This window comes from Melanotaenia boesemani, chromosome 8 (assembly GCF_017639745.1).
Source record: "Melanotaenia boesemani isolate fMelBoe1 chromosome 8, fMelBoe1.pri, whole genome shotgun sequence".
Classification (NCBI taxonomy): Eukaryota; Metazoa; Chordata; class Actinopteri; order Atheriniformes; family Melanotaeniidae; genus Melanotaenia; species Melanotaenia boesemani.
In genome coordinates, this window is record NC_055689.1 from 28,137,474 (window position 1) to 28,165,135 (window position 27,662).

The 27,662-nt window shown below is 37.9% G+C and overlaps 1 protein-coding gene across 1 annotated transcript in view; it reads right to left on the bottom strand.

Annotated features, from left to right (window-relative positions):
- Positions 1-27,662, bottom strand: part of LOC121644962 (contactin-associated protein-like 4) — a 103,596-nt gene that overhangs the window by 59,806 nt on the left and 16,128 nt on the right. Inside the window, exons 2-3 of the mRNA XM_041993228.1 lie at positions 10,445-10,555; positions 266-459 (exon numbers count right to left, since the gene is read on the bottom strand). Of these exons, the coding sequence (XP_041849162.1) occupies positions 266-459; positions 10,445-10,555 (305 nt within the window). The remainder of the gene's footprint in view (positions 1-265; positions 460-10,444; positions 10,556-27,662) is intronic.

Sequence of the window (27,662 nt, forward strand, 5' to 3'; positions counted from 1 at the left end):
ATATAACTGGTACAGCAGTCCAGGGAAATTAGCTGCAAACAACCTGAGTGGTGTTCATTTTGATATATATATATATATATATATATATATATATATATATATATAATATACACATGTATACATGTAGAGAGAGAGAGAGAGAATAACTATTTGCACTTGCGTTTGTCCAGTTGTTTCTAAAATGTTCATTGGAGTACTATTTCAGTTTTCTTGATTAATTTAGAATAAAATGGATGTGGCACGGTGTTTCTATGTGTGGACTCACCCCTGTACTGTCCTCCTGTCTGTACTGCTTCCAGTTGTGTCCTGTGTCACTGAACATCAGCAGGTAGGATGTCAGCCAATCAGAGCTGCCGTAGCGGCCCTGTGTGGCAACGGCGGTGATCTCGGTGCGGTCGCCCAGGTCAACTTCCAGCCACTGATACCTGTCTGAGATTAGAGGTGACCAGCCTCCAGCTCCTGTTGAAAGAAAGTTTCAAAATAATTTTTTTTTAAAGTGATGAGGAAGAAATAAAATCCATCAAAGTCACAAGTACATGTTTGCATGTGACTCTTAAAGTAAGTGACTGTGAGTCTGGTACTATAAATCTCTGTCCAATAATCTTGTCTTTTCAATAAAGTCTTTAGCCAGTTTGCTTGTTGCTGACAACTGATTTAATTTACAAACACTGATCCAAGCAGATCCATATTACATTTCAAAGGTTTCCTGAAAATTCAATAAAAATCCATCCATTACTTTTTGAGTTATGTTTCTAACAGACGGAAAGAGACCACTGAAAACATAACCTCTGCCTTGGCGAAAATGGTAAATGGTCTGTATTTATATAGTGCTTTCACTGTACCTGGAATAATACCCAAAGCGATTTACATTATACATCACATTCACACACTGACGGCGGAAGCTGCCATGCAAGGCGCTCCACCACGACCCATCAGGAGTAATTTGGGGTTTAGTGTCTTTCTCAGGGCCATCTCAACATGAGCTCGACAGGCCAAGGATCAAACCGGCAAACCTCAGGCTACAAAACAACCACTCTACCCAATGAGCTACGCCGCCCCCAGTGACGGTAACATTGCCACAGCAAATGCAGGCCGTAATCGCAGCTAAAGGTGGGCCAACAAAATACATGACCTTTTTATTGGTAGCAACTTTTTCCTTTTGGCCAGGCAGTGTATCACTGGTCCTGTTACCAATCTATTGTCATTCCTTTGTTGCAGCAGCAGCAGGACCATCATTTTAGCCAGACTATCTGCTTTAATCTGCACAAAGACAGTGATCAGAGCTGCACATAATATTCTCTGCTCTGCTATTCTCTGAAAGTCATTTTCCCACATTTTCAAATCATTTGACTGGACTAGCTGTTAGATTTATAGTTTCACTTTCAGGCTCATTTTTCTCCTCACAGTGATGGACAATGCTTGCATCAGTGTATCATTTTGCCACTTACTCCCAAGTTACACTGCTTAGGTTGAAACATTTTCCAGGAGAGCGCTGCAGCTATAACATTTAAAGCCTACATTTTCTGTAAAATTTGCACACAGACAACACAAGCGGTCTTTAAGTTTAAAAAAGGGCAATCAGACTGGTTGGACAAATTCTCATGAGTCCTCCTTTAAGAGTCAAACGTTCATCTTTTGTTCAACAATCTAGTCAGTCTGTAATCACCAGTCAAATGCTGCCTCCTCTCTGAGACCCTATTATTCCTCAGCTTTTCAGGACCCTGAGGGGTGTCATTCAAGTAGAGCTTCAGATTCACAATGCTAACATGAGTCATTTTCACAACCCTGGCTAACCCCGGTGTGAGTACATGTCACTTTAAAGAACAAAAACAACCAAAATCTTTATAATCAAGGGAAATGTTCACATTTTAGTCAGATATTTGGTCCACTGTGTTATGGAGGCATTGATCTAAAGAGTGTAGGCCGACTATCTTGAAAAAGTAGCAATAAAAATCATCTTGAGATAGATATTTTGTTCAGCATTCAGACTAAATATGTTTTTTTTATATATATATATTGTGCATAAGCAACACGACAGGAACTTTGACGTTTTATTATTTCCTTTATTTTGTTTAGAACCAAAAACAAGTACTATGAACGATGTGTGGCAGCAAGTCAAGCATAAAAATTCACTGAAAATGAATGGGTGGCGGTCTGGTGGCAGTCTGGGCAGATCATTTAAGAGCTAAAGGCCAGAGCTAATAAGCACTTGACCAACAGATGAGTCCAGTGACAGCAGAGCAGAAAAGAGCAGATATTCTGACCTTTTACTCATGACAATTAGGCTGTGGAGAAGAGAACAAGATCACAGGCAAATGCCTCAGTGACACAGATTCACTCTGCCCATCCTGTCAGATATAATTGAAACAGAAGTAAAGTGATGGCTGATGTTTTGAGCACTTTCTGTCATGGCTGTCCCTTAAAATCAAGATAATGCTAAGGTTTCTGCCTCTCAGTCTGTAAAGAAACCACCCCTTACATAAAATATAGTAAATGGAAATCAGGAGATTGGTAGCACTACCCTGCTGGCTGTTTGGACATTTTAGGCTTGTCTTTGTTACAGTCTGTCCTGCCAGTCCTCCAGCACTCCCCTGTTCTGCCGCTCCTCCATTCACTCCTCACTTCCCTGATCCTCCACACCAGTTCCAGATCTGCTCATCATAATCAACTCAACCTGCTACACCTGTCTTCCATTGTTTCACCAGTCCTCATATACTCCAGCACCACAATCACTCCCTGTCGGACCTTAAACCTCACACTTAATGGACTCACTCCCTCTCCGTTCCCAGATTCCTCACCCTGTATCGGTAACTGTATGTCTCTCTTCAGAATACCAGTCATTGAATAAACCTTGCTAACATTCCCTTGTCTCCCCGGAGTCCTTGTGTAACAGTTTTCTTGTCTCAGCTAATAACGCCCTGTATTTTACTCTTCAACTCTATTCTCAGGCTGCTCTTTTTGTCTGTTTTCTAGATTCTCACTTTTGAGTTATCCATCATCACAACACGCCCACTTGATGGGATAGTGGACATTTTATTAAATATAATGTCGGTTTCTGTAACCAAGGAGATTTTGAAAACTGTAATTAGCTGGATGGAAAGTCCTCCAATCAAAATTACTTTATGACTCATATGAAGGTTTTCACATCGGAGCACACATAACTCTCAATCACCTAAAGCTACAATTACATTTTCACATATTTATTGCTGGTGTTGTGGATGTTGTTCATGTTTTTTTTTGTGTGTGTTTGTCCTCTTATAAGTGCTCCTGATGATTACCAACTTTGTCTTCTAAAAGAGGCTCTAAGATGTTTTGTTAACTTTCTTTACAGATGTAGAAGGTGGTTGTGGGTTTCTGTGTTTCGTTTGTACAATAGTTGTTGCTTTCGGTTGTATCGTTGTCTTATTTTTCTTTACTTCACACTTCAGGTCAGAATTAACCATCCTGTGATACACCTTTAAGTCAACATGGGAGGTAATATTCTTAACTAAATATAGGTATAAAAACGCTAAAAGTAATAAACATCTGGCTTGATGTTGCTGTGAGGAAACAATATCTTGGGTATCTGTCCATAACAGGAGCTAGTTCACCCATGTCGACAGAGGCCGCCGGCTTAGCAACCACACAGATCAAGGCAGGCTGTGGTCCACACCACAGCTGGAAGACTGCTGTGCGGGACCCTCAGCTACCCGGATAGGGGTGATCATTGCGGCAACAACTCCCAGATTGAGCAGGCAAAACATCCAGTGTAAAGAATCCCATGAGGAAAACACTGGAGTTAAAACAAAGATTAAATAACCTTAAGAGACAATAAGAACAACTAAGAGTAGCAATAATGAAAATACTAATAAAGTACTTTATAAAATAATGTGCTAAAAAAGTAATAAAATTGAATAAAATGACTTAAAGTAGAATTATAAAAAATAAATTCAAATAAAATTCAGCTAAAAGCTAGGCTAAAAAGATAGGTCTTGAGCTTCTTTTTAAAAACATGGACAGTCTCTGCAGCCTTGAGGTTCTCTGGCAGGCTGTTCCACAGTCGAGGACCGTAATAACAGAAAGAGACCTCACAGTATGTTTTGGTTACTTTAAGAAAAACTAAAGGGGCAGTACGAGAGGACCTCAGAATTTAAAAGCAGACCTGATAAATAAGAAGGTCAAAGACCATTAAAACATTTATAAACAACTAAAATAACCTTAAAATCAATCCTTAGAAAATAATGAATGTGAATGTTAAGCAGTTATAAGGGACAGCTGTGCATTTAATGTCCTTTCCACACAACAACAATTTCTGGATGTTGTATTGACTTAATGTTCACCGAATTAACAGACCTTGAGGCCAACTCTTGCAATTAACCAGATTTCATTAAAATGAAATTGTTCTAATGAGAACTGCCTATTTTTCGTGATTGGAACCGAATTACAAAGTAAATTGGTTTCCAGGAAACTTTCCTTTGGACCAGATGGAATGACTTTAACGTCATTATATCCTCGCTGATAATAATTTTTGCAGTTTGAGCTGTAATTTAAAATTCTCTTGCAGGCAGAGAAGCAAATCCCTCCCAACAAAACAAAAACTAATTATCAGCTAACATGAAGTGACTTTATTTTCCCACTTAATCTCTGATCTGCTCCATCTGTGAGGACTTTGACACCTGAAACCCACTCAAGTCTCTTTTGTTACTGAACAGTACAGGTAGAAAACCAGTCAGGCTGCACAGCTTTCCTTCTGCTTTGCTTTTGAAAAGATATCAAGCCTGACGTGAAAGCGCTGTGGTCAGCAGCAGCGCTGCGAGGAGCAGATGCATGGATAAGTAAAGAAAGGACTGCTGAAACATTAATAATGTACTGATATTCCACCTGACAGGAACAGAGAAGTGGTACTATTCTACAAAGATGGAGACATGAGTAAAACGAAGAACCAAGCAGAAAGGCAAAGGAGGAAGCAGAGGAAGCAGTGAGCTGTTACATGTGAGGCAGCCAGAAGAGTGAACTGGCAATGTTGTAGATGGACACACAGCTGAGAAGGAAATACAGCCCTAGAGTGAGAGCTCATCATTTGCATGACAATAGCGAGCCTGCATGGCAATTTCAACGGCCTGATAACATGTCAGCTGGACTTAGAAACTAATAAGCTAGATGCAGAAGCAGGCGGGCCAACATCGGATGTATCCTGCAGGCATGACATTTCCGTTCATGCTTCAGCTGTAATGTTTGGAACTTCCAACACTTAACACATACAGAAATGTAAGTCGACATTTGATTAGTACTCGTAAACACAACAGGTTCCAATTTAAGCTGCATTCTGCTTTAAGTCCAATTCATTTAGAAAGTGATTACATTGTCACAATGATTTGTTTTTAAATACTATCCTGGCATAACTGCAGCAGCATAACTGATAACTGTCAGCTTTTACTGAGAAATTAAAAAATTTAAAAGTGCAGAAAGCTATTAACATTTGGCAACTTGACTAAATTAGCTCTTACTGATGGAAATGTGACTACAGACAGGCTGAGACTAATTATTACAATGACAAAACGACTGAACATAAGATCAAGACCATTTGAAAGATTATCTTCTTTAAAGAAGACAGATGGGAGAGGGGAAAAGAAAAGATAGCAACAGCATAAGAAAGGCTGGAGGGAAAAGGAGAGATAAACAGTGAAAATGCAGAAAATGAAGAATCACATAAAGAGGCGGGAAGCTGCAAGTGATGGACATTTCATCCTGCGCGTTGTTGTGATGCTGTTTTTACACATGACCTGGAGTCCTGAAATGTTCTAGAGATGTTCTTGAGCTGTTGCATATGAGAATTCAAGTGTCTGTAACGTGTTCTGCACCACTCAGCCCCGTGGAAAAGTAAACGGTCTTGTACTTATATAGCGCTTTTCTAGTCAGATTGACCACTCAAAGCCCTTTACACTACTTATCACATTCGCCCATTCATACACACATTCACACCCCGATAAGCACATCGGAAGGCAACATGAGTTAAGTGTCTTCCCCAAGGACACTTCGGCATGTAGTCAGTGGAAGCCTGGAATAGATCCGCCTACCTTCTGGTCGAAGGACGACTGCTCTTCCTCCCAAGCTACAGCCACCCCTGTCTCTCAAAGTCTCTAACATCAGTGGATGGAATAACCTTCTAAGGTAGCAGCAAAAGTTCTAAAGCTTTCGCTACTGAGTGAGTTGAGTAGAAAAGTTGCTACTTCATTTTATTGACTTGCTGCTGCTATCCAATTGCTCCTGCTAGAGTGTGCTCAGATAAACATGGTATTAATATCAACACAACAGTCATCAAATAGTATTGTCTGATTTTTAAAGGTGTTGTAAACAAAACACAACAATGGTCCTTTTTGTATCATGTTTTGTCTCATCTGCACTTTAAACACTCACCAGCAGCCTCACATTTCCAGCTGTGAGACAAAATCTCCCGCTGTGAAGTGCTTATGTGGGCAACAATTTCAGACAAAGACCAGATCAAACTGCCACACAGCTTTGGTGTTCATGTGTTAAATGGCAAAGATGTTCATCCCAGTCAGTCTCATGTAAAAATTATTTCAATGCAAAAAATATAAATTCTCCCACCTTTCAAAAGAATCTGTATAAAGAGGAATATGTGTGTATCTCTTTACATCAGAAATGTCTGTATGCATCGCTGCTGAGATGAGTGTAGTTAATATAAATTATGAAAAGTACATCAAAAAGGACTTCAGGGTGAGTTCAACTGAAGCTCATATTTGCTTCGCATGGCAAAATCTTTAACTCTTTAACAAAGGCTGCTTTGATTCTGTTAAAGGTCTTAAAGGGTGACAGATTATGGAAATAGCAGCTCTGATTGGATTAATTGAGAAAAGGTCAGAATGCATTAAAATGAGTTGAATAACAAAGAGGGGTTATTTATGTTTATGAATGCACACGGTTTGCTTATATGGACGCCAAAACACATAAACCTAACCTTGTGCGAAAAGGTTTATGAGTAGAAAATGTGTTTAGCAAGATCTGAGTTTTGTTTTTTTCTTTATTTCTCATTAAATGTCTTTAGTTGCCCTTACAACAACTTAAATGTTTTTGCTCCTGTTATAACAAACGGGCTTATTACTTCTTGAAACAAAAGGTCTTCATAGATAACAGTGTTTGGACAAGCATGTGGATGAATAGCAAGATTATGATAGAAAGTCTTACATTGTAAAGCAGGCTTTTAATAATACACGGATTTTGTGGGGTGTATTTGAACACTTTGATGATGTTTTCATTTAGGAAGTAAATTAACTGAAAGCAAAGCTGTTCCTCTGAGATCTAACCGAGGCAGACTATTAGCAGCAGCAGCACTGGGAAATTAAATGTAGGCTTTCATTTATTCATCGATTTCCTCAGCAAACAGATGGGGATCATATGGGTTTTGCACTGTCAATACAGCTGGGAAGGAAATGAGACACTGTCCTGACATACCGGTAACAAGAGCTACATTTGAAATATGCAGCAGTGAAATGACAGGTAATCCTGATTTATCGTGCCATTGGCAGCATAGTGGTTACTCATCACACGCACTCTTAAAATCATTCTGATATAACCTACAGTTATGGTCATAATTAAAAGGAAAAACATGTGATCATAATATAAGACCAATTTTGAAGCAAAATATTGAATTTGAAGCAAAAATATGAGATTAATCAAATTTTTGGACACTTTGGAGCACAGAAATGACCAGTAACCCACTTATGTAGTTTGTGTTGTAAAGGAAAACAGCTGCTTTTATACATATCCCACAAGTACAGCAAACACAGGGCAGCATCAGAATTTATTAGTAAAAACAACTTCTGAAGGAAAAGTCTAGTCCTCCAGCGTTTGAACTCTTCAGTATGTCAGCTGTCAGGCCTGTTTCAAATGGCACATGCTGATTTTCATTTCAGTTTATTGAACTAAAAATGGATCAGTGGATGTAAACCTAAACTATGGATGGATTATAAGAAAACAGATCTCTTAGCACACACACACACACACACACACACACACACACACACACACACACACACACACACACACACACACACACACACACTTATACACCCCTACACACACACACACACACAGATATAAATCCTACTTCATAAGAGAGCTGGAATACAAATGTTTATATTCCAGCTCTCTTATGAAGTAGGATTTTTATTGGCATCCTTTTCTAATCTCTATTGTAGCTGCATTGGTCACTTTTATGGTAGTTTTTATTTTCCTGTCGTGTGTCTCTGCAGTAAATTTGTGACTGTTTGTACTTTGGTTACTTGAGTTTATTTGGGGTTATTTGATGTCTCTGTGGTAATTTTACATTTGTACATTTTTTATAGTTCATGGATTGTTATGTTCTTTTGTTTCGTTAGTTTTAGACCTTTTTGATTTGCATGTTTTAACTCACTTTCTTTTAATTTTAATGCTGTTAATTCTTTGAGTATTCTGCTTTGTAGTGCTGTGTCGAAGCAGAAAAATACATAAAACTTGCAGGATTGTGGCCTTCGAGAACCAGAGTTTGTAACCCCTCATTTACATGGACCATTTTTAATCAGATTATTAGTCCAATAACGAAATAACAATGCCACATATTAAAACCTCAATCAGATCAGACTGAACTGATGTAGATAAATCAAAATGAATTTAATCAGATGAAGAGGGGTGGTATAATAACAACCAACCAACAGGAAAATGTTACTATATACTTCTTCTGATTATTTGCTCCAACTGGATTATGTTCTCTCTGAGCTTTCACAGATCACATGTAGGTGATGCAAAACGTTTCTAAAGGATCAGAACAGAAGCCTTAAACACCTCAGACCTCTTTCAAGCTCCTTTTAAAGATCTTTTCACCACCACATGTCTAAGGATGTAAAACTAAAACAATCTTCATAAAGCAGAAGCGAAGCTGCATAACTATCCTCTATCATTAACTATAAGCAAAAACTTTCACATTTAATGTGATCATGTAAATCTTTTGTTAATGTTAAAATATTGACTGGTGTGTCTTCAGTCATCATTACACTTAAAACATATAAAAGACAAAAACAAATATTTATAAAGAAGGTAGATGGTGCTTAAAATGCTTAAAATGGTGAAACTGCTCTTCACTACAGTACTCCCCCTGCAGACAAATTTCACAAATCAGCCAAATGAGACAACAATCAAAAGCACAAAGAAGACAGAGAATAGAAAATGCTCCTTTTTCAGAGTGGAAATTTCTACATGTCCAGATCAGTAAAAGAGCATGTAATATTATACATTGTTCTGTTCTCTTTAAATATTCCTGTAAATCATGACAATGTGACAAGATCCAGACCATTAAACTAAAACAAAAATTAAGAAAAGTCATCATTTATCTTGTACTCTTAGGATTTTTCCTAACGTCTAATCTATTTCACATAAAAATAAATCTGCCAATTTTGTTTTACTTGATGTCAAGCAAACATTTAGTATTTTCCAGACAAAGAGAATAGACTGGCTACCACCAAATCTCTTCATGAACAGCTTCCTTTGCGTTCCCATGTGGAGAAAATCATTCAGATCCAAATTAAGCCCACCTCACCCTCCAAGCAAGCTGACGTAGGGATTTAATGTCGAGATAAAGCAGCAAACCACAATCTTCATTGTGTGAAAGCCCAACATCAGCTTCCAGCCCAGGACTCCAGCTGGTAGGACAAACAGCATTCAGAGTGCACTTCTGTTCATTAGTCTACAATAAATAAAACAGCTACACTGCAGAGAAGACAAAGTCTTTTTATTTTGTCTTGTCTTTTAGATATTACCCAGTGCAGCCTTGCTTTGCCAAATAAGACTTTAATGCCTCAGATATTTTGCATCCTGAGTTTAAAGACATCCTTTTTATTGGGATGAGGACCCCAGACTGGGTGTCTAACATCCTCTAACTTATGAGGACAACATTACATTTGTATACTGTAATTACTGGTATCCCTGCAGCCTTTATGTCCTCAATTGAGCAGAAGAAGAGTGACCTCTTTCTAAAGACCATTACTAGGGATATCCAACTTGACAATATGACCCTCCTATTTAAAAAGGTGTTGCTGAAGGCATCTATAAGAAAATGTGCTGAATCTGTAGTTGCTACATTGGAAACAACTCAAAATCATATTTGTAAGAAAAACAATTTTCTGGCTTTCCTTGTGGTGTACTAAAAGAAAAAAAAATGACATGCAAAATTTTCAAGCTCAGCAAAAAAATGCCTTAGATTCCTTCAATGAAGTATTATAAAAACAATGAACACAATAAAACACATTTTGTTTATAATACACTCAATCTGCCAAAACATTTATAGGCTGATTAATCATGTCTGACACATTTCTTAAGAGACAGGCATTCTCTGCAGACATCACTCTCTACTCATGCTTATGACAGCCCATGTTTAACTGAATCCCAGAATTATGCATTTACTCGTCCTCACCATCTCTCCTGTTGAGTTTGGCGAAGCCTGGGGCATGGCTGCTGGACAGCTGAGAGGAGCTTCTAAAGGACGATGGCAGTAGGTTGGACAACAGCGGGCTGTCACACATTTCTGTCAACCAAAAACAAAACAAGATACAAAGTTAAAGCATAGTTTTGTTTAATTAATTTTTATAAAAACACTAATAAACCTGGAATGGGTCCAATATTTAACTGGGCACCACCTTTTATGTTTATTATTATTATTATTATTATTATTGCTTGAATCTTTGGACACAGAAAGGTTTATTTATTAGAAATAAATTAATTAAGGAAATAAGTGCTGCATGATATATGGATTCAGGCATGTGTCAGATGCTCGGTCATGTACCAGAATGTAAAAGAGGCTGATTTTGTTATTTGTTACTGCGCCACTGACATTTGTCCCTGTTAGTAAGGTCCTTTTTATATATACAGATGTTGGCTGATGCAAAATGCAAAGTTCTTCTAAGTGCTAATATATAAAAGGAGACAATAGAGGTAACAGTTTAGTTTATGTTCATAAACACAATCTACACCTATTAGATTTTAAACAAGATTTAGTTGAGAGTAAAGCTCCATGACATGATAAGTCCACAACCATCTGCATTTAGACATAAAATACCTAAAATTTTTTACATTAAGGCTCAACCTCTCAGTGAACTAAAATCCAAGATAGCTCTAAACTCTTTTACTAAAGAGGTAAAAACCAGAGGTAAATGTTTCAAGAGTAAAAATCAACAGCAAAATTACACAGATAATTTCACAAAATCTGATGTTGATTGATACAGATTACTTTTCATCTCTTAAATTGAGTAGAAAAATTTTTTATAAAATTAGAAGAGGAGCTGTTTTCTGTCTCTAAATCATCACCTTTTCTGGATCAATTCATCCAGGGGGGAATAAGGGGTGAATTATACTATTAGACAACACATGGAAAAACAAACAGCTCATCTGGGTAATAACCATACAACATGACAACAGCATTACAACATGAGAGATAGAGTAGGGTATAATCACTCACATGCAGGGTGGAAACATGTCTTTCAGCTGTAATGACACCCTACTAGATAAAAGAGAAGGAGAGTCATGTCCAGTTGGGTGAGTATATGGTATAATTTTGCTTCGATGAAGATTCACATTGCGTTGTGTTGTGAAGATTAATGGGAAGTCATTACAGGCTGATGGAGATGAATCAGTGTTGTCAAAGGAAATTACGAAGATTCACACATTTGGTTTATGGATAATTGGCCTCACTTAAAAGATATTAAAAACAACACCCAACATTTATCTTTCTTCTCTAATATTGTTCTTTCATGTTACTTTCTCCTTAAACTGAAAATAGTTGTGTATGATGTATCAAAACAATAAAAAAAAGTGCTTCATAAAAATTGTGTGGTCTGCTTTAAACACAGATTCCATAAATATCCGGTTTTCTTCTGACGCTGCAAGCTCATAGCTGAAGCCAAACCAACGCTGCCTCCATCCACCGCCTCTCTGTTAATGGATGTTGTTCTCCACCACCGAGACAAGAGCCAATTACTATGATTCACACAGCAGTCTGATCCATTCCCATAACTCTGGCAACTAAGCTTTAGCTTCGATCTGTCAGCATCAACACATTTCAGCCCAACAGCAGTAGGCTTCATCTGCCTCTCGTTATAAACATTTTAAAGGTAACTTTTGCAGTAGATTGTTTTCAATGATACTACTTTCAGATATCCTGTTGTAGAATCCCCATCATCCCCCTTAATCATCATCATCTCAAGATTACTGCTTAATGATCTCATCATCTCGATTAATTATGTCATTACCTCATGATAACAAGGCCCATTCACTTGAGACAAGGAGTTTATATATTTCAGTAATCAGGTGTAGTAAAGTTGGTTTTCCTGCCACTAAACAGTAGATCAGCCTGAAGGGCAGCGATTGGCTGAAGCAAAGTGAAGTTTTCATTTATTATTTATGCCTACAGATGCTGAAGGCTGTGTTCAAGAGCAACACTTACTAATCTTAGTGCATCAAATAGGATTACACATGCACACTTTAACTTACTGTGATAATTATCTGTCACAGCAGTGATAAGAAACACAAAGAAACAAGAGGCTGATTTCTCCAGATAAGTAGATACATTTTTAAAGTGAAAATTTGCTTAGTTATCTTCAGCAAGCAGGATAATTAGTTTGTGACCTTGATAACACTATTTCTTCTTTGCTTTTTCTATTTATTATCTTTTACTTTCTTGTTTCCTTCTTCTTCCTTGTTAATGATAGAAATATGTCCAACTAAGATAGTTGGTCGTGTTCCCTGTTTCAGTTAGTTCATATTGGGCTTTTTTCTGTTTGCTAATTACCTCTGTAACAGTCAAAAGTTTAAACACACTTTTCCATTATATTTAATGGGAAAGTGTATCCAAACCTTTCACTGGTACTAGAGTTGGGCCAATTTCGATATTAGTATTGGAAATACTTGTTGATCCTGCCAAAAGTAAGGGGATTGGGAATGCAAGTATTTCTGTCTAAACACCAGCCGATACCTCGAAAGTTACACAGTCTTGCATGACAGTTGTTTTGAGATGGTAAATGGAGAAGCACCTGCTTATAAGTCACTGTTGTGCTAACATTTCACGTTAGTGGTATGTTAGCAATTCAGCTTTATTACTCATTAGAAAATTCTACCAGCAAAACAGTGACATGCCTGATATGCAAGGCTGAACTTTCTGGAGGAGGCACAAAAGCTGCCAAATCAACCCCAGTAACCTTATAAAGCATCTGGGTTGTGATAATGGTAAAGAGAACAAGGAGATTGTTCCCTTGAAGGAAAAGCGCAACAAAATGCAGCCACAACAAACACCAGCAAATGCTTTTAAAAAAAACACAACAAATTTGCACAAAAACCCATAAACCCACCGCAATAACAACGTTTTAGAACTTGTTGACCAGCTCCTATCTATCGTGGAAAACATTCACGGTAAGTCCAAGATTTTTCTTTATAGAAATTCTTTGATTTGAGTGTTTCAACTCAATCATTAAAAATGTTCTGTGAGAATCATTGTTTTGATCTGTTGATTCATGTTTTATAGTTTAAACTAGGCTAGGCCATTGAATGGCAGTAACAACAATATCGTACATCAAAGTCTGTAATAAATATAATTTATTTAAATTATAAATTTAATAGACATCTTAATGAAATAACACAGGTATCGAACCAGTACTCGGTATCGGCAGATGCCTAAACCCCCTCAGGTAATGGAATCAGTATCAGTATCATTAAAAGCTCAGTAGTGCTTTTTTAAGCTTAACTCACATGTTTACTTGAATTTAAAAATCCTGGTGTTGACAAAATACAATAATTACTATTATTTTTTCAAGTCCTTTAACAAACTGTCTCTTTCCTGACTTATTTGACTTGTTCCTTGGCATCCTTTGCTTGTGCATTTGTTTTCTTTTCTCCACTGTTATTTTTTTTTTTTTTTGTCAGTCTGCATGTTCCTTGTTAGTATATCCATTTGTTCCTTCCTTTGATTTTCACACCATGCCTTGGCACATTGTGTGTTTGCTTTGGTTGTCTTCTTGTTGTAAGAGCTTCAGTGTTATCCCCGAGTTTTGCTGCTTGTATTTGGAGCTCATTCATTTATTTTCTATTCCACTTACTCCTCTTCAGGGTGGTGGGGAAGCTGGAGCCTAACCCAGTAATTAGCAGGGTACATCCTGGACAGGTTGCCAGTCCATTGCAGTTGTTTGAAATTTGAACCTGCCTTGTGTCTCCTGGAGGAGGCCCTCTTTTGTCAGTGGTAAGTATGGTGCTACATGACTAATGCAAGAGGACTTACAGTGTATGAGAAAATGTATTTACCAGGATAGGAAATCTGCATATGTGCACAGTGCATCCGTAGTGTTAATTCTCTGTGTGTAAATATGTTACTCCTTGTAATCATGTGATGTGTGAAACGTACACAATACACAGCCTAGACTGCCGTAGTGATCAAAGTACACAGCATTCCTTCCACTGCACATATGTGACAGAAAATGGACTCCTGCTGGATAATTATTAGTTAGATATTATGTTTAATGATTGGTTGGGTTGGAACACAAAAACAGCTTCATTAATGGTAAAAACTTCATTGTTTGAGTTAATAAAACAGTTTTGTTGAGAATCAGTTGGTGAAATCCTTTTAGAAAACCGATTGGCATATTGCACTATGTCTTCTCTTTCAGAAAACATCCTTATAAGGCACTTGTATTCCTCTTGGAGGACATCCACCCCCTATTCCCTGGTATTGCAGTGACTTCAATGGTGGTGTGACTGTAAAATTGTGAGCAATGAAAGTCTCTCTTTCAATGAGCTGCCAAGCTAAAAGATATTCAGGGATTCCCATTTCTCTCTTTTTTCCCCCCTTAAACCAAATCTCACACAAGGAAATGTAACAGGAAAATGCCAGGGGCCAGTAAGGAGGTGCTAAAAATCACACAGGGTATACAAGAGGTTGAAAAGAATAGATTTTCATATTAATAAAACTGTATTACATTTATAAGATTATCCAATGTGAGTGTGAAGGAAATGTGCATCAAACACTGCATTTAGACGCTGTGGTATGTTGGTTTTAAAAGAAAAGCAGATTTTCTTTTAAGTTCTTCACAGACAGTAAAGAATTAAATACTCTCTAAAATGAGACCAGCTAACCAAAGAGGGCCCTGACATAAACATGATGTTGTGCAAAGACATCATCAATGCAAAAAGTGTAACATTGCAAATAATAACAGTGCTTCAACGGTGTTAACTACAGATGAAAGAGGTCCACTGTATCTTCACATGCCAGTTTGCACACCAATTTACTCACCATGTGAAAATGTTTCAGGAGGAAATTGAGTCTCTTACTTATCAAGAGTACTTTTCAAGTCAATCATGAGGACTGGACCTCTACATTTCTAGCCTTGAAGATCTGGAATACCTCTACTGCGATGATGCACTCAATGACCATTAAGCTGATTCAGTGTCAAACATTTTCTAAGATAAAACAAATACAATTATTACTTCTCTTAAAAAAAAAAAAAAAAAAACCATTTGATTTGGGGCTCATCTGTAATTGAGCATCATTGTAACTGATCTCTGTCTGGCTCGTCAATGTGATCTGTACTGAATTCATATGAGAAGTGTGTGTATGTCACCATCACTATAGAAAAGTGGTGCTTTTCTCCTTATCCTAACAACATTGGTTTTCTCTATTTCCTCAAGGCCAGTTCATAAATCTGAACATCTGTAAGATAGACCTTTACTTGCTTTTTCTTTGCCTTGTTGTGATCTTATGCATGTAACAATGTTCTTGAAATTCTTAAACTGCATGTGGACTTGAAAAGATCAAACTGTTAAATAACAGTTTTAAACACATTTCCTGCCTGATAAGATACTTTTGGTACTAACAGACATTATCAGACAAATGCTTTATTAGGCAAACATTTTTACTTGCTTTTTACCACAAATATCTGGTCTTAGTATTTCAGAAACTACTGATCAACTGGGATTTTCACACACAGCCAGTCCTCCACAGTCACCAGATCTCAATCCAACAGAGCAGCTTTGGGACATTGTGGAATGGGAGATTCTCATCGTGAATGTGCAGCTGATAAATCTGCAGGAACTGTGTGATGCTGTCATGTCAATATGGAGTAAATCTAAGAGGAATGCTTCCAACACCAGTTGAATCTATGACACCAAGAATGAAGAAAGTTCTGAAGAAAAAAGGAAACCAAAACCTAATAAACTAACCAATGAGTGTTCAGGGCTGAATCATTTGCTTAAATGAAATCATGATCAAATTCAATATCTTTCTCTCCCTTGTTTAATTAGGTTCTTAGCTTTTGTAATTGTTAAATCTATCTGATGACCATTTATGGCTTGTTTTTTGTTCTTCCACAGAAAGAACAGATTCAACACAGTTTAGAAACTTTTACCCAAAACTAGGTCCTGCAATTTACTGTATACATATAGTCATGCTTAAAAGTTGTTTGCATAATTAATTCCCCTGTTTTAAATACCATCCATCTACTTTACAATCAACTTCGTCTCTGAAGAACCTCTTGATAGTTTTTACCCCTGTATGCCTTTCAGACACTTGTTACTGTGTGCGGTGGGGGAGCTCTCAGTGTAAAAAGCTGGCGAATTACAGTAGTCTGAAGAGCTGAAATGAGAGGGATGGCCCTCCAACACTGAGTGCTGTAATCCCTGAGGAGATAATGTGTGGAGAGAGTGCAGCCTCTCTGAAGTAACATTCAGAGAGAGGGCAGCGGAGTTAAAAACACCAAGCTGCTTTTCCTCGGCCGAGCATTGGCATTTAAGAGCTGACATCCCTGACGGTGTGGCCAGTGGAGCACAAACACTGACAGCTGAGAGGAAAATTGGAGCTAAACATTGGAAACCTGCTGGCCACTGCGGTCAATGAACCTCAACACTGACCCTGGCTGTGTTGGACAGAAAGCCTTCCTGAATATTAAGCTGTTGCACCCGCCACAAAAACAACATCAATGATAAACTGGAAGTAAACTCACAATATAACATTTTTCTTCTGACATTTACATTTAGGATCTCCAGCAGTATGCAGTTAGATGAATCTGAGCGATAAAACACGTAACAACATTAGGAAGAGCAGATTTTTATGACATTAGAAGACCTGTTATCTAGAATCACATCAGGGATGACTAAAGCTTTTCTACTTTAAAATAATATTACCTCAGAGAAGTGAAGAGTATATAAGAGTTGAGCCAGGATGCAGAAACATTGTTGCTCCCCCTTTAAATGTAATATAGAAAGTATATAAGAAAATAACACAATTTTCTGATCTAATACTTAGCCAGAAAAGCATGATCTTTTAGCCTGAGGTGGCAATAATAAAAGGAAGAAAGTCCCACTGCCATGCAGAACTCCATTGACAAAAACAGGACACTGTTAACCTGACACATGACTGATGGGAAAATACTTTCCATCTCAATAAAATATCCTCCCATCAAATAAATGTTTAATCGCTCCTGCTACCTGAGGACATTTAAGGAGAAAAGTGGTCTCTCCTACAGCCCAGTCACCCACCCACAGTGTCACTTTTATCATTCAGGCAGAATAAACTGTGATTCTGACAGCAGTAAAAAGTCTCAAAAGATTTAAAGAAAAATCTCTGGAGTACAGAGACCTTGGCACTGTCAAGCACAATTAATCACCCCCTACATGACAGGCACACTAATACTTGGCACTGAAGAGACAGAAAGAGAGACCACAGCTCATTCTTGAGCATTCTCCTCTTCTTTGCTTTTTTTTTGTCTAAATAACAAAGTGCCCACAGAGTCCATGACAGAGTGGGAGACCCTGAATACCGATGAGCTCCATCTATCACCCCAGCAAACAGCAATGAGCTGAAGGTCCTGCTCTTCAGAACTCTATAAGCCCCACAAACCCAGAGTTCAGTGCTTCCCAGTATGAGGCGATCCAGCTTATTTAGCCATTCAGAGCATGTAGGAGAAAGCGGGGTAATGAGGCTCCAGCGGTGGTTGTGTTTGCTCCAAAACTAACAATCATCCTCAAGCAGAAAACGCCAAAGTTCATTTTACTAATGCGTACAGCTTCCACCAACAATTTGCCTCAAAGGGACTGAGTCTTGGTGAACAGTACACTTCTCTTAACTTCAGTGTCCAGCCTGCATTAAGCAAGAATCCACTGCAGTAAAAACTGCAGTAAGTCATGACATGGGTCTGTGCAGAGGGTGGGAGCACATAGGCTGGCATTAAATCCTGTCACCACTTGACCCTTTTATCAATCAGATATATACATACAGCAGAACACCTCCATGGTGCAGAGAAAGCTAAGGATAATTTGTCTTACCAGTGTATCAAATAACTTAAAGAAAGAAAAAGCTAACAAAACACCAGCTCTATAGCTTCATTTCAAAGATCAACTGATACGTTTTTAATTGTAGCTATTAATAGTTTTAATGTCAGTTTAATAAAAATACTAAGAGCTTGATTGACTCGGCTCCCATAGACAAGTCAGATCTTACAGCTCTCGAATGGTTCTTTGTTAATTATCAGACTGAGTGTCTATTTTAGCATATTTAGTAACTATCAACGGTTTGTGTGTAGGTAAGAAAATGTTCCTTTTTATTATTATTATTATTGAAAAAAAACACTGTTGTTGTTTATTGTTTTAATCAAACCATCAAATGAAGAACTGAACACAGTAACCACAGCACACAGATCACTTAAATTGGTTTTCACTCTTTTATTTTTACTTTTTCCTGACATTTATGCATTTAAATATGGCTCTCCATTGCTTTGTGTTGCTGGCTTGTAATACTTTCGTTGTTTTTGTAGAATCTACATTCCCCTTCCTTCTTTCAGATAATGGTATGGTCTGTTGGGTCCTACTCCTAGCTTTTGCTGCATGGTGTGTGAAACTCCCATCCCTTCCTGCATAGATTCTTAGCAGAGCGGAGCAGGAAAGCCTGAAGACTGAATTTGCTCCAATGAGAGTCGCCTCTTCGTGTTCACTACAAAGAATCGGCTCTTTTGCGAATGACACATCACTGTCAGATACTTGTGTTTAAATGTGTTTGGAATGTATTTTTGTCTCTATGTGTTTAACAATTTTATGAAGTGCTACATAAATAAAGTGGAACGACAATTTTATATAAGTTTTTAAAATAATATAAAATGAAATTAAACAGTATCTGGTAGCTGAAACACTACTGCTGATTTACCAGAGGTTGTTGCATTGTTGATTTTAACTGTGCAGTACTAATCATAGCTTGTTGCATGATACCACAGCACTGATAACTCAAACATAGGCAGCAGCAACTATAACACCAGCTCGTACCTTTACAGTCTTACCAGGAAAGCTGCTGTTATCTGTGGCTGCTGACACAGCTTTTGTGTTAGTTTTTCCCTCTACTTTGCTTGCCGACTGTGTACCCTGTGGTAAAAACTAAATTCATGATTCAAACACTAAAAAGTCATTTCCGCTCCCTAATTGATATTACAGCCAGATAAGTATTTGCAGAATTAGCTGGATCAGGAATTTAATAACACCTTTGCTTAAATGATCTGCAATAATTGTTTTAACATTGATAAAGTTAGGCTGCTTTAACTTGTACCATATTACTTTGAATATTTGTCATGAACACATTAGAGTCCAATGATATTTGGTGAAGTAACAGAAAATCAGCAGATTTCTTCCATGGAAAAATCAATATGGTGCTCAATCAATAATGCAATGACCGATTAATCCATTTCGCAGCTCATATGAATTACAAATATAAAGCAAAAAAATTAACAAGTCATTAAAAATAAGTATAGCTGTCATGACAGCAGAAAATGCAGACTTTAAGTTTACATTACTGATGTAAATAAGGCTGTAAAGTGCTCCATTTTCTCCTGCTTTAATCATTTAATGAGAACAAAATTTTTAAAGACATCTTAAATCTGTTTCAAACAAACATATCCAGCAACTAAATGAAAGTCAGCCTTTACTATTCCCAACATTTGCCAGTCTTATAACTATAACCTTTTTTTGTTCCAGTTGCCTCACACACCATCTTAGAATTATATTCCAGCCTTGATAGATAGAGAAAGCTGATTAAAACTGTTGAATTATTCAACAGGAGTCAGTGTCTGCTCTAAAGCTGCCTGTGGCCCGACTTGTTAATTGATTAATTGAAATGCAGAACAGTGTACTGTGCTAACTAATACCCTGAAGGTAAGGACATGGCAGGAGCGCCCCTCTTATGGTTTAATTAGCATAGCTCTGACACATAATTAATAGCACAAGATGAGAGAATCTGATCAGCCTTCAGACCAGCATATGGCACCTATTGTGCTACCTGAGGTACAACCTTAACAAAGCACACCTCTGTCAGTCATTCAAAGCTATTTTCTCAGATAAAACACACAAACCAATAGTAAAGGTATGAATTTACATATTTTAAGGTGGTGCATTAATCATGGCATCCCTAAAAGGTAAATATACACCCAGTTTGTAGATTTAATGTGAGAACATGTAGAACACAATCTTAGGGGAAGTGTATAGCTCAATTGGTTGAATCCTGGCTCCTTGTTCAGAGGCTACAGGTTCAAATCCTTACCTGGGGCCCTTTGCTGCACGTTATACCCCGTTCTCTCTCACCCCCATTCCTGTCAACCTACTGTGAAATAAAGCCCACTAGAGCCCAGGTTACAGGACAATTACACATAAGAGCCCATGGAGGGAAATTACACTTGTTTGCAACATTTCCACCTGCAGAAAATGTTCACACAAAACTGTTTTGAAAGTGAAGTAACAGAAAAATATTTATATTATTAAGCTAACAACTCATCATTCATCGTTTACCTGTAATTACTTTTTGCATGTGTTAACATAGTTTGTAGAAAATTTGCAGAGTGGGTATGTCCTGTTACCTGGCCTATAAAACTATAACTATATATTGGACATTGGAAAAACATTTATGTTTTTCAGTTTTTAGAGAGACTGGATTATAGTTTGCCAGGCAGAGTGTTGCTCCATCTGCAACACCTTAAACTGAAATGCTGCTGTCACACTAATCCAAACTACAAGGCAGTGCTGCATCTACTGAACGCTTACTCTGTAGCTGTCAGACTGTGAAAGGTAGTGGATGGGTGCGTCTCTTTATTACTGTCTGAATTTGTGTAAATGGTAAGATATAACTGTTGAGCTACTTTTCAGGCTGTATACTGCATTAATTTCATCTTCTTAAAATTACTGTCTCACTTTAATCTTGTCCAACCTGCCAAAATCGTACAACAGTTGTCTTCAGTTTGTAAAGTAAGACATCTGTCTCACTTGAGTCCCACCTTAAAATAACTGACTACTTCTGGGAGGCAAAGTGTCATAATAGCATTTCCCCTTTGATGCCAAAGGATCTACTAACATCACAGAGTCTGTAAATGCAGAGGGGGAAGCCCACACATACAGTTTCCCAATGCATATACCACATTACCCTCTACCTCTGGCTTTGAAAGCAAAAAACAATCATTCTCCTCTCTGACGTGTGTCACACTGAACAACAAGGTGGGTGGTTGTGTGGGAGACAGAAATTGCAGAAAGGAAATATTTAAAATCTCTTCATCTTCAAGCTGCCAGGTCTAACTTGCTTACATGCCGACAGAGAATTGCAAGCAGCTATTGAGAAACATGATTTTCAAAAGGGTTCAGTTCAAACGCTGATGAAACCCAAAACATTCACTGTGAATCATAATGGCAGAATTATGCAGATTGAGAGGGAATGCTGCAGGCAACATCACTTCTACTAATGGCTCCAGCGGGAGATGTGTACAGTAAAATATCTTCTAATCTGCCAGCTGCAGTAAGTAAATGATTTGAATATATTTGGTTCCTAATTGAAAACATCAACACACTTCCATAAAAAAAAACTAAAAAAAAAAACAAGAACCTTTGTTTGCCTGTTGTGTTTAGTCAGGCACTAATATTGACATTATTCAGCCATCTTAGTCAAATTATTTTAAAGTGGGACATTAAGCTGAATGAAGCACGAGGGACTTATAAAATGCTATAGTGCATGAAGACAGTTATAAATTGGACTGATGTTGATTATTTTATCGGATCTTAATGAGTTGGCATTCATTTATTGTCTGCAAACTAGCTGGAGATGGCTTTGTTGTGAACTGGTGCAATACAAATAAAACTGAATGAATTAAATTGAATTGAATGGCCAATTAATTACGCTGGTTTTTGGTTAAAATAACCTAATATTGGACACATTACAATCCCTGATTTCCAATGTAAAAAATCACGTATACACAAACTCCTCCCTCAACTTTAAGCTTCTCTGAACAGGAGAAAAACCAGTACAGAAAATGGATGGATGGATTATTTTCTAAATGTTGTCTTGTTTGTTGAAAGGACACTTCCTGGGCCTGCACAAAGTGAATATTTTCCACCATCTTTAAAGAGAGCTATAAATAAAACATTAAAATAGGACCCTTGTCAAACCCTTTAACATCACATATGCACTGAGCTTTCAGTGGTTTGTTTTGCAAAGCAAAGAGAAGTTATGCATGATTAGCCAGTGCACCATATAAATCCTGTGAAGAGGTGTGTTTTTAGTCTGAAAACTGTTTTATTGGCATTTCACACTCTGTCAAAATGACCAACTGTCTTCAGCTTGGCTTGGCATCAGTGGGAAAACAATACCTGTGTGAAAATGCAAATTTTCACAGAAGGGTGTTAAAACCAGATACATCTCACATTTCCTTTGCAGAAAGATGTATTTACCCTTCATAACATCTCACATGGAAACTCTAACATTGACAGAAACAACTCATTGAAAAAAGAGACAACCCTGATTTTTTTTTTTTTTTTTTGTCAGCAGTTCTTCTTTTAACCTGCTGTCAAGACGGCTAGAAGCTAATTCTTTGTCCATCTGTGTGGAGCTGGTAAAGGTCCAGTCAAAAAGCAGTAAACAAGCATGATTACATCAGAAATGTAGCTTGCAGGACATACCATTCCTTTGTGTTGATGTTGTGACACATTTCTCTTCCGGGAGGTAGAAATGTGATAGACTGGTAAGGTTTAGCTTTCAACGCATTGATGACAAACCTTTTACTGCATGCACGGGTCAAGGCTTCGATTGATTGGTTTTAGCAGATGTGCACAAGTTAATAAATCTAAAAAAATAATAAAATGTGTGTAACTTCTGTAAAATTGTATATTTTTTGTAAATTGATCAATAATGATTATTAATTTGCATATTCACGACCAATCAGTCCAGTTCTGTAAGTTCAGCTTAAGAGCTGTACAACAAAATGGGGTTTTTGTCTCATTTTGTTAATATGGAGGACACTGGCAGGGAGGTGGGTTACAACATGAAGTTTCAGTCTGAATCATAGTGAACAGACAAAGATGTAAACACATGCTGTTACAACCCTGGTGGCTGCAGACACACATTGTCCACAAAATCCAATCGATACTTTAGGACTGGTACACACATAATGATCTTTTTAATCTTATGAGATTTTTTATCTGGTCGAGACCTCACACGTGAAGATGAAAAAAATCCGTTTTGATCGTATTGTGTGTGGTATGTAATCACAGAACAACACACACATCAAGATGCTGTCCCGCAACTGATCTACAATCTAATCCTCCGAGCCGGGCAAACGTTGAACCATAGAAGAAGAACCATAGCAACAACCGGCAAAAAACAGAGAAGAAGAAACATAGCAACAATCGGAAAACACAACACACAGCATGGAAGGAAAAAAAAAAAAAAAAAAGCAAGGAAGGATATATAGGAGGAGGGAATGTTGGACTATTGTAACAGAAAAAACCAAAACTAAAAAAAAATAACAGACTGGAGACGGTGTGAACATGAACTTTATTTAACTCCTTGTTTCTCAGCCAGCTTGCTCTCTGATTGGCTACATTCCGGGCCATGTCACCATCCACGCAGTCACAATGCACGAGTCGTTGGCGTTCCTCAGAAATCGGCACTAAAATATTAAACATGTTCAATGTTCCCATTTGAAGGCTATGACCCATTTGGGAGCAGATTATCGGGACAAATCGGCTCGTAACACACCACAGACCAAATGATAATTGTACAGGGAAATCTCACGATGATCGGGCGTTTGCCATCCGAGGTCGGGAAGAGGCAAAATCAGGACAAAAACAGCCCAGAAATCTTTATGTGTGTACCAGGCCTTAGTTGAAGCTTATCTGAGGTTTGTCAGTTAAACATTTATCCATTAACTATATTCATTGTATCTTATTCAGGGGTTGCAGGGAATATAGCGCCTATATCCCAACTGGCATTGGGCAAAAGTTGTGGTACACCCTGGACAAGTTACCAGTCCATCAACAAGACAAACTTATACTCCTCTGAGGGTCAAGAATCACCTAACACAGGAATACTTTCAGTTGCATTTTTTTCTTTAATTGATAAAGAATAATTTCCTCATATCTCCATCTAATAAACTAACCTCCAATTCAGTATTAAGCATACAAAAAGCTCTGCGTATTCACAGCCAATATCCACGTTTTTATTATGCTGAAGGAATTACTCAAGAGCAATGTCCTCTATTTGCTTTTCTTTTTCTCCTGCATGTGCATTAGTGTGTAAATGAGTCTTTGTACTTCTACTGAACCAAGACAGGAACTGCAGTCACAACATTTGCATTGTTTTACTTTAAAGCTGCACTCCCCCCGGAGCTGTTAGAGGACAAGTGCACTTTAAAAAAAAAAAGAAAGTTCTCTACAAAAGTTCTCCAACTTACCCTGCTTCTCAAACACTCGACTTTCTTGGGGCTTGATGCTTAAAGATTTTTCACAGTAGGTTTATTTGATCAAGAAAAAAAAAGACTTTCTGTCCTATAGAAAGTTAATAGGAAAACTGATGCTGAACTTCTAGCCTGGGTCTTTACAGGACTGTGAAACTGGAAGGTAGCTGGGGATGCTGCAGACTCCAATTACACAATTGCTCAGGAATGCTGAGTGTAATATATCCTGCCAAAGCTTTTTTGTTTGATCATCAAAAATCTGATAAAATAGAGCCTTTAGCCTGATAAACCACAGTCTCCACACTGAATATGCTCTCCAGTTCCTCCTCAGAAAGATGTTAAGCGATGTAGTCTTGGAGTACACTGTGGGTGGCATTGCTCTAGATAAGTATTACACATTTGTTCTCTGCCTGCCTTTAATCTCTTCCTGGAGCTTGAAGTGTTTTATCTTATTGTTGATAATTTTCAGTTTCTCTGAAGTACTTTTTTTGTTGCTTTTCGAAGTGGGGATAGAATTCATCACACTGCTATCACATGACCGATGAAGGCTGGTAACCTCCTACAGCTCAACCTTGCTCTCTGAAGACTGCTTGGGATGTCCAGATATCTGCTCTTATATACTCTTATATCACCTATAACTGGAAATATCCCTGTAGGAGTTTTTCCTCATGCTTTTCCGAAAGGAAGATTTATAGAGTTGGGCAAAAAATATAGGTTTTATGGATTTAATGACATTAAGGCTATTTCTTCTAAGTGTGACCTTTCACTATGCTTTTGCCCTATCATGAGATATACGTGAAGCAGGGGTGGACTGCGCCAAAACGTCGGCCCTGGCATTTTGGCCCAAATCAGCCTGCATACAATGATGAACGTCACAAATTTTTGAGCACCCTTAAATGTGAATATCAACTGTGCAGCTCCTTAAAACTATTAAAATCATTCAGTGAGTTAAGAGTAATGAGTGAGACTGGACATGTTAAATACTTCCAAAAAGTGTAAATACAACTGTTATGACTATGTTAATGCAACAAACTCCATACTCCAGAACAGTGATGAATATTAGAGCAGTATTCATCCTACTGTGTGTTTGAGGGAGTAAGAAAATAGAACATATATGAGATATGATGGATCAGATAAAAACTGTTCCTGGACAAAGAGTAGAAACAGTGTCTCTGTTTCTACTCTTTGCTGCCTTCTGCACTTCGCAGCCTTGAGATGTTACCTCTACGATTGAATGAAGATTTTTTTTTTTTTAACTTGTCCTGTCCAGCATGGTAGCAGGCAGAATGATGCCCTGGCTGCTGTGTTGTGCCTAACAAATTTGCTTTGCTAAGCACAGCTTTATTGGTATAAGGCTCCTCTTGATAATCTGGTATATTCATTTTTATTCATTTTAATCTTATTTACCTGTTTTGAAATATGGAATTTATGTAATCTTGCTGGACCTGACCAGAGAGGACAGACAAAAAAGGAGAATAGTGAAGAAAAGTAAAAAAAGAAAGTAGAAAAAAGAAAGCGGAGACAAAGATACAACAGACAGAAGGAAATGACCCTTCAATCAAACAAAACACCAGACAACCAACTGCTATATCTGTACAGAAACACGACAGAGAATTTCCTACAGCTTTCACAAGAAAGCAAAGCTGACAATCATCAGGAGTTTCTAAAAAAGTGCACGACAGGGTAGGAGCAGCTCTTCTCACGACCAGGATACACAGCGACCGAAGCCAATGAGCTGCCACCAACCCCAGAAGTGACATGCATGCAATGAGATGAGTGGGAGGGAAGAGGACAGTGGAAGAGCCCAGACCCATGGGCCAACACTACGGAGCCCAAAAACTTCAAAAGTATTACTCAACTGACAGAAAATTGACTGTGAACACATTAGGGCAGCACAAATAAGCAGACATGCTAAATTAAGATGGTCTTTTATGCAGCAGAGGATAAGAATAGCTAAAACCTGAAAAGAATATTAGAGAAGAACCCTTAAACCGACTTAAATTAATAGATTTAATGGTAAAAAGCTACAGGTATAGGTGAAAGCAGCACATTATAGGAATTCCAAGTTTTAAACGTCTCTAGTGTCGCTATTTTTGTACAGGCATTAAGATTCCCCCTGTAGTGCTGCCTCACAAAAACCTGCAGTTTGCAAGACTCTGCAAAACTGAGCACTGAACATGGAAAAAAACACACACATACACACACTCCTAGAAACCAGCAGGGAGGGAAATTATCGAGGCAGTTGCAAATGTCACAGCAGGAAACAGCCAGAGGGAAACTGCTAAATTCTCTCAGCAAAACTATCCTCTCATCCCTCTCTTTTTTTCATTTCCATATTCCTTTCTTATCCTATATACAAGTTTCTGCTCCCCTACCTAATATCACTTATATAGCTTATTTTCATTGTCCTTCATTACTGTCCTTCATATCAGTTGTTCCACTAGCCATTCCCCCTTCTGCCTCATCCTTCTTCATCTCATGGAGTCTCATCACCTCAAAGGTGTAAGGCTGGGCTTCCAGAGAGATGGCGGTCCACGCACATACAGCAGAGGCACTGAGGGATAAAATAGGAAAAATGAAAATGCCACTGCAATGGCAAGAAAAACAGAAATACTTCTGGCAATTCGTCTGCAGACTCTGACCCTTAAAACTCCCTTTTTCGTACATACAGGGGATATAAAAACTGCACACACCCCTGTTAAAATGACAGGAATTTGTGGTGTTTAAAAGTGAAACAACAACAAATCATCTCAAAGCTTTGCCCACCTTTTATGTGACCTATACCCTGCTCAAATCAATTGAAAACAAACACATCTTTTCAGGAAATAAATTAAAAAATAAAAAACCACACAAAAAGCTGGTTGCATAAGTGTACATCCAGAAACTTAGGCTACCACCCAAGAAGACTTG